The following is a 9049-nucleotide window of genomic DNA, read 5'->3' as shown; positions in this document are numbered from 1 at the left end:
CCACGTTAGAGTACAGTGCCAGTCCTGTGTAAAAGCACCCAGTACACTCTGCAAAGTTGTTGGCATTAAGAAAGGCATCCAGCCATAGAAACCAAGCCATAACAGACAGGGAACCTGAACAGCCCTTTAGCTGGCCAGCTCCTGTCAAGTTGTCCAACCCATGCCAGCATGGAAAACGGATGTTAAATGTTGATGATCATGAACGTGTGTTATGTAGAGTCAACAATGCATAGCCAGTACTTATTTGTCCTAAAATAAAAAAAAATAAACTCACCTATGAATTAAATCTTGTAGAGTTATTTTAAAAGGTTCTTTTGGTTTCACCATATCAAATATTTCATCTCTGACGTCTTCAAATAATATTGGTTCTTGTTTATGTCTTTTCATTTGTTCTTGAATAGCCTGAAATAATTTAATTTACATAACTAAACGTAAAACATAATTGCACAATACATTCATTTAGCTTTTTAATTAAGTATATTCTCAGACTAATTTTTTATGAGTATGTAACATACTCATCCAATAATTGCCTTCATCATCATCGTTTAACGTCCACTTTCCATGCTAGCATGGGTTGGACGATTTGACTGAGGACTGGCTTACATCCAATAATTGTTAATTCTACTCAGTTCAGTTAAAGCAGTTAAATAATTCTTTCTACGCAACTGGTAGTTAATTTACTCTTTACTCTTGGCACAAGGCCCAAAATTTTTGGGGAGGGAGGCCAGTCGATTAGATCGACCCCAGTACGCAACTGATACTTAATTTATTCACCCTGAAAGGATGAAAGGCAAAGTCGACCTCGGCAGAATTTGAACTCAGAACGTGAAGACAGACAAAAAAAACCGCTAGCATTTCGCGCGGCATGCTAACACTTCTGCCAGCTCACCGCCTTTAGGCAGCTAAGTAACGTAAATGTTCATTAGAGTCTATACACATTGAAATCTGTCAAATTCAAGTACAGTACTACCTCGGTTTTCATACAACTCTGATCACAAATGAATCATGCCTTATACATATATATATATATTTATGTAAGGTACTACTGTATTTGTAAACAGTTTTAGGATTTGTAATTTGTATTAAACATATCTTTTGCTAGGGCTCTTAAGGCCAGGTAACTGGCCTAAAGAGTCTTAGGGCATCATCATCATCATCGTTTAACGTCCGCTTTCCATGCTAGCATGGGTTGAACGATTTGAATGAGGACTGGTGAAACAGGATGGCAACAGAAGAAAAAAAAAAAAAAACCTATGAAAGAGTAGACTGTATCTCAGGTAAACGTTAGCACATGAAGCCAAATCAATTCTGGCAGGAAGGATAAAACTACAACTGTGTACTTACTCGATAAAAATAATTGAGTGAGAATGTATCAAGATAACCTTTCTGCTGTACATCTAAAATACGAAAAAGGTACTGTAATGACTGGGGCTCTTTCCGATTCTCCAAGGCTAAAACAAAATCAAGATAAGTTTTGTAGTCCTGAAAAATAAATTAGAAATATTAGACTAATGAATCCATTAAGTTTTGGAAAAAGGCTATTTAAAAAATTTCTTTTTTTTTTTGATATTCAATTAAAAATTATCACCATCATCATTAAATGTTCATTTTCTATGCTGGCAAGCCAGAGGACTGCACCAGGTCTCAATCAGATTTTTGTAGCATTGTTTCTATGACTGGGTGCCCTTCCTAATGCCAACCACTTTACAGAGTGTACTGGGTGTTATTCACATGGCACAGACATGGGATGCATTTTTACTTCATGCCAGCATGGATGCTCCTTACATAGCACCAGCATGGGTGCCTTCTACATGATGCCAGCACAGGTGCATTTTAACATGGTACCAGCATGGGGTGCTTTTTACATGGTACGTAAATTGAATATTATAATTTATATATTACTTCACAAGGATGCAAATTGTATCTATCCAATCATGAAACCAAAAAATATCTTAATACTAACATCAACTCTATTTTTCTCTCCCAATGGATTGGTTTATTATCTTTTTATTTTTGTACATGTATGATATGTAAACTACCTATTCTGTAACTCAACACCATCAACAGTTTCTCCCAATGAATGCATTATATTTTTCCTTCATTTAAAGCAATGTAACTAGTTCATATGCAATCAACATTTACGAAAATAATTTCTAGCTGAAATTTATCATTGAGTCCTGGTTGAACTATTGAATCAATTTTAATTGGTTGAACTATTGAATCAATTTGAATTAATTTTTAAAACATTTGCAAATTAAAAATTCTAAAACTGCTGTTATCTAAATCAGATAGAAATAATTTTGAAGTGGTAATCCCGAGTCTTTAACAAGTATTCTCGAATGTCTGGGTTTAACAAACAAATAAATCTACTCGATATCTACAAATTAAAAAACAAGAAATCAAATTGAGAAATAAAAACAACAAACAAGATGATGAGGATAGGAATGAAGGCAGCTGTCAATAGAAAGTTACATAAAAACAAATCTAAAAATATAGCAAAGGTCTTTGCTATATATATACAAAGGTCTTTAATACTAACCATTTCTCCATCATAAGTTAAGCATTCCTGGAATATTCTGTCAAGAAAAACATCAGTCAAAGTTCCTGTACCATATCTGTGGTGGAAAGAATTAATTTAAAATCATAACAACTCAGAAATAATTCTTTCTAATTTTGGCACAAGGCCAGCAATTTTAGGGAAAGAGGTAAGTTGATTACATCGACCCCAGTGTTCAACTGGTACTTATTTTATTAAAATTGAAAGAATGAAACGCAAAGTCGACCTCAGCAAAATTTGAACTCAGAATGTAACAAGCTGAAAGAAATGTCACTAAGCAGTTTGTGTCTCACGTGCCAACAATTCTGCTAGCTCACCTAACAATTCACAGCTGTTGGTATAACAACTTAAAATTTATAGTTTTACTGAAACAAGAATCATCATCATCATTTAATGTCCGTTTTCTATGCAGACATGGGTTGGACAGTTTGACAGGAGCTGACCAGCTGGAGGGCTGTTCAGGCTTCCTGATCAACACCATTTAAATCCATGTTCCTTACTGACATGTGTAGGTTGGGTTGACAAGATCTGATGGGTCCGAGGACTACATCATGCTCAAATGTTAACTTTAATGTGGTTTCCATAGCTGGATCCCCTTCCTAACACCAGCCACATTACAGTGTGTATTAGATGCTTTTTTTTTTTTTTTTTCATGGCACCAGCACTAGTTAAATCACTGTGCAGTTTGCAAGACTAAGATCTCCTACAACTGGGTAGAGCTACAGTAGACAGGGAGGAGGCATTATACTAGATAAGGGGTTACAGTATGAGAGAAGGAGCCTAACGTTTAAAACCAAATTTATAACAAAGTTAACAAAACAACTTTCTGAAAACAAACAAAAGTCGTCAAATCTGCAGCCTTACATTTTAAAACAGGTTAAATAAGACAACTTTTAGAATTAAACAATATAATAATAATTACCTGGATAATTCTTCTTTGCTAAGCATACCATTGTGGTCTTTATCCAAATTTAGATACTGACCATATACACGCAAAGCAGACGGTGCTGAAAACCAGTTAGATTCTTGCATTTCTTTTGAGAGTTCTTCATCACGTAACTACAAAAAAATATTACAAACTGGTAAACTGGAGCAGTACATTACCATATCTAGAACAAAAGCATCTTTTTAACTAGTCAAATCCTCTCAAAGGATTCCTACACTATTTGTGGCATTATAACTGAAGCTCTGTCAGTCAGTCAGACTGACAGACAGACAAGGCTGTCTAGTGCAGCATTATTGACATCAACCATTGTTAGATCACTGAAGTTAAGTTCAAAATTCAGAAATACTAGGAAACAGGATGTTATATAAGCAAACAAAATGGAAGGAGAATGTTAAATGATGACGATGTAAACAATATCATGTAAACTGAGCTGATGTAAATTGTTACTTATCTAAATTCTCTTGTTAGATCAGTGATAATTCATGCTAATATGTATTCTCTACGAATCCAAACTTACCTCTAATAAATTATCAAGAAAACCACAGGCAAGGATATCCAGAATTTTAATCTTTCCAGTTCGCATAGGATCAAGGAAGAAAAAGAATTTTCTGACAGCAGTACACACATAGAAGGAGTAAAAAGATCTTTCCAAGACATTCAACTGAAAATAAATCAATATTTTGAAACCCAAAATAAGAAGATATATATATATATATATATATATATATGTGTGTTTGTGTGTGTATAACAATTGAATAAACAAATTTATTCTGCTTTATAATAATGAATTAATGGAGAAATTGTATCCTCACATAAGATGTTTACAAAAAAATAGACAATTTATATATGTTCAGTTCTATATTTAAGAGATGAGTAATTATGTTCATTATTTACATTTGATGGATATTTGTCCTCATCTTGTTTGTCATTAACACAACGTTTCGTCTGATATACCCTGCAGCCTTCATCAGATGTCTTGGGGAAATTTCAAACCTGGGTTCTCACTCCTTAGGTATTTTTCAATGTTATTATTATTACTATATATATATAATTATTATTACTATATATATATATATATATATATATATATATATATATGGTTTCTACACAGTTTCCATCTACCAGGTACAATCACAAAGAATTAGTCAGCCTGAGGCTATAGCAGTAAACACTAGCCCAAGGTTCTGTGCACTGGGACTGAACCTGAAACCAGGTGGTTGGTTTCAAAGTGAGTTTTTTAACCAAACAGCCATGTCTGCACTTGTAAAAGAAAATTTCAAGACTTTTTCAATGTCGGTCACTCAGATTTTGACGAATTAGTGTCATCACCTGCTACTTTCAGAATGCATCCCACTTTTAAACAAGAAATTTATTTCGTAGTATTTGGATGTAACAGTAGCTGGAAAAAAAAACCTTAATATTTTACTAATAGATATTATCATTGGCTGTGGAAAGAAAAACAAAGCCAATCTCAGAAGGATTTCAACTCAGAATCAAAAACAACTCTGCTATTAACTGTTGATTATGTAACACCCTCTAAATATAATTAGATAAGTTTTGGCCAGTATTGGCCGAGGTCATGTCTAAATATCATCACTTGGAAAAGACATTTAAAGGTGTTTCATACGAGTTGTTTTTGGGCACCATAGCCCATTCAAGTATATATATATATGCACACACATATATCATAAAAACCATGTACAATCAATATATATAGCATTCCTGTTATATTAGATAACATGAAAATTATTAAGCATAGAAGTGTTATTAACTCTTGAGCATTCTGATTACTCTATCAAATGTAATGCTTATTCATTCACATTGTTTTGAATTTGCCAGGCCCGCCTGACTGGCTCCTGTGCCAGTGGCACATAAAAAGTACCCACTACACTCTCAGAGTGGTTGGTGTTAAGAAGAGCATCCAGTTGTAGAAACATTGCCAGATCAGTTTGGAGCCTGGTGCAGCCTCCTGGCTTGCCAGACCCCGGTCAAACCATTCAACCCATGCCAGCATGAAAAACGGACATTAAACGATGATGATGATTGTGGGATAGGTGTGAGAAGCTAGATCCAGTTGGTTTGAACATAAAACAGATAGAATATCTGATCCAGATTAAATGCTAAAGAGCTAAGCTGGCCGTATCCGGCCAAAATATTCCACCTGTTTACTTTTCAAACCAACCAGACTCTCCCACTCACATCTACTCCCACATTGCCATCACATCATCAAAACCTCAAAACTACAAAATAATAATGCAGGACAAATTCAAAACGAAATGACTATATAATCATTACATTTGACAGAGTAATCAGTGCTAAAGGGTTAAAAAGTTAATTAAATGAAGAAGAGTTGTTATTTTTTAATATAGCTGTTAATAAACATAAGAAATATTTGTTAAAGTATTATTATAGACTGTTAAACAATTTTGAAGAATAGAAGCTGAGATACAGAGGAAAGACAAGTGTAACAAGATTTTTTAAATGAAATACTTAAGACATGCTTTCCAAAATAACAATGATAAAGTATATATTACCAAAATTTTTTAAAAGGGCAAAGAGTTTTAAATGGATAATTTGTTTTTTTTTTATTTCTCAGTTGAAAACTTTAAAAATTCTAAAAATTATTATTATTATTATTATTATTATTAAGGACATATGACATGGCTTAGTGTGAACTAATTTCAATTCCTAGATTGGGTGGGGCATTGTGTTCTAGAGCAAAACACTTCACTTCACATTGCTCTGCAATCACTTTGACGCTTGACGTGTGGTACACAGTGCTTCTGTTCAAACAACGTTGATTTGATGGAGAGAGTGAGCTAATGTACAGCATGAACATTTGGTCACTATAAACAAGTCATTTGTGCAGGTCATTCAGCAACAGCTGAATGCTCATACGTCGTCTTTGATGGGAGAATCCATCATTATTAATAACAACACAAGAAATGCACAGAAAATAGACTCCATCAAATGCCAATGGAGATACGTAGAAGTAGTTGATAGCTTTCATTACCTAGCTGTGGAGGTGGATGCTCTGAGAGCTTAGCTGCTGGAATAAGAATAGGCTGGGCAAAATTCAGAGAGCTTCTACCTTTGTTGGTAACAAAGGGCCTCTCTCTGAGTGAAAGGCAGATTGTATGATGCCTGTTTGCAAACAACCATGCTACATGGTAGTGAAGGGCTGTGACTGCAGAGGACATGCATAGGCTTGAAAGAAATGAAGCCAGTTGCTTTGCTGGATGTGCAATGTCAGTGTGCATGTACAACAGCGTACTTTGAGAGAAAAATTGGGCACATCAGAAAGTGATGTGCAAGGGAGACAACTGCGCTAGTATGGTCATATGATGCATACGGACGAGGACAGCTGCGTAAAGAAGTGCCGATCTCTAACCATGTAGGGAACGTGAGGAAGAGGTAGACCCAGGAAGACTTGGGACAAGGTGGTGAAGTATGATCAGATGTTGAGTTTCCATGAGGCAATGACAAGTGATCAAGACCTTTGGTGATTTGCTGTGCTGGAGAAGATTCATCAAACCAAGTGAAATTGTAGTTGTGGCCAGTGCCAGCGACACAAAAGCAATCATGCTGGTAACATGTAAGAGCACAAATGCCAGTGACACATATAAGGCACCCACGACACTCTTGGAGTGGTTGACGTTGGGAAGGGCAAAGAAACCAAGCCAAATTCAGACTGGAATCTGGTGCAGCTCTCCATGTTACTAGTTCCAGTCAAACTGTGTAACCCATGCCAGCATGGAAAGTAGATGCTAAATGATGATGATTATTATTATTATAATAATAATATGACTCTTTATAGAAACACAGATGTTTGTATTCCAATTACAATGGAAAAATGAATCTTGAACAAAGTAAGATAATTAATACTTTAAATAATAGTCCACTCCGTAAAGTGGATTGCATTAGGATGGGCATCCAGCTGTAAAAATCATGCCAAAAGAGACAGTGGAGCTTGGTGCAAGCTCCTATCAAACCATCCACACCAATACCAGCATTGAAGACAGACGTTAAATCATGATGATGATATTTGTTTGTTTTACAATGTGGAGGCACATGGCCGAGTGGTTAAGGTGTCAAACATGCAATTGTAAAATCACGGTTTCATTTTCCAGATAAGGCAGTTTGTCGTGTTCTTGAGTGAAAGGCATCATTTCATGTTGCTCCAGTCCACTCAACTATAGACGAGTCCCAGTAATAGGTGGGGAGTTAAACCTGCAAGGGGACAAGCGTCCTGTTCAGTGAGTAGTGCTGTAATCTCACTCAGTCACTTATATGCAATTGAAACTGGATTAAGCCCCAGCTTTAACCCCTTCAGTCACTTTGGACAATTTTTCAGCAAAAAAAATATAAATTATAATTAAGCTGAGTCACAGTTACCAATACATTGGACACCTTTAAATTGCATATATAACCAAGATCACAAGATTTTTAGCCAGTGTTTGCTCACAAGTCATAGACGATGGCTGTGTCTTCTCGTAAATCTCAGAGATGTTAATTAAATTGGGTTTTACCACCTGGTCTTAACTAAATTTTTTATTTATCCATGACAAAAATTAAACATACTGAATTCTTTAAAATTTAATCAATATGTGTTATTTACCTGTATTTTAGTATAAATAAAAAATTAAAGTTAAAAAATAGTTTTATTTTTTTTATCCATGGGTTAAGATTCCTAGGTCGCATGGAAAAAAAAATACTTTACAAATACAGAACCAATTGCTAAAGAATAGAATGTTGGGAGAAAATGTACCAGGAAAGAAAATACAATTGAAAAATAGAAATTAAAAAGACAAGCTTAAGGGAGAAATAGACTTGTTCATAGTTAATATTTCAAAATTCAGAAATGACAGTTAACCGTAAACATTGCAGTAGTATGAGGCATTTGAAGGAAGAAACAGGATAGAAAATTGTGGTCGAAATATAGAAATGTGAAGTAATTCGTTTTACTTCCATTTTTTTTTTTCTTCCATATATATAATATATTCACAATCTGTCTCAACAAATTCTGTCTGATCCATGATGCAAGCATAGCAGAATGGGTTAGATGATGATGATGATGATGATGGTGATGATGATGATGGTGGTGGCGATGATTCACTCGACTGTACTTCAATATGTAGCCTGAACAGTTCTACGCAAGTAATGTCTTTTTTTTTAGTGGGTGGGGTATTTATTTGATATATGAGCAGCAGTTATGATTTGCAGGTTCAAGAAGTTTGCTTCCCAACCACATGTGGTTATAGTATTTATATATATATGAAGCCAGTATGCTCCGTTGGATGTGTAATGTCAATGTGAATACCCGTCAGAGTGTAAGTATCTTGAGAGAAAAGCTGAACATTAGAAGCATCAGTTGTGGCGTGCAAGAGAGACGATTGCGCTGGTATGGACATGTGGTGAGAATGGAGGAGGATAGCTGCGTGAAAAAGTGCCACACCCTAACAGTTGAGGGAACCCGTGGAAGAGGTAGGCCCAGGAAGACCTGGGCTGAGGTGGTGAGGCAAGACCTTCGTACATTGGGCCTCACC

The 9049-nt window shown here is 35.4% G+C and overlaps 1 protein-coding gene across 2 annotated transcripts in view; it reads right to left on the bottom strand.

Annotated features, from left to right (window-relative positions):
* Positions 1-253: 253 nt before the first annotated feature.
* Positions 254-9049, bottom strand: part of LOC106880896 (serine/threonine-protein phosphatase 2A regulatory subunit B'' subunit gamma) — a 17627-nt gene continuing 8831 nt past the window's right edge. For both annotated transcript variants that reach the window (XM_014931056.2, XM_014931057.2), the window contains 5 exons: positions 4021-4164; positions 3480-3616; positions 2540-2615; positions 1345-1482; positions 254-402 (listed from right to left, as the gene is read on the bottom strand). In XM_014931056.2, the coding sequence (XP_014786542.1) occupies positions 271-402; positions 1345-1482; positions 2540-2615; positions 3480-3616; positions 4021-4164 (627 nt within the window). In that variant the 3' untranslated portion in view covers positions 254-270. The remainder of the gene's footprint in view (positions 403-1344; positions 1483-2539; positions 2616-3479; positions 3617-4020; positions 4165-9049) is intronic.

Source organism: Octopus bimaculoides, chromosome 11 (assembly GCF_001194135.2).
Source record: "Octopus bimaculoides isolate UCB-OBI-ISO-001 chromosome 11, ASM119413v2, whole genome shotgun sequence".
NCBI classification, from domain to species: domain Eukaryota; kingdom Metazoa; phylum Mollusca; class Cephalopoda; order Octopoda; family Octopodidae; genus Octopus; species Octopus bimaculoides.
The sequence above is the reverse complement of the archived record's forward strand: the minus strand, read 5'-3'. Positions and strand labels throughout refer to the sequence as shown.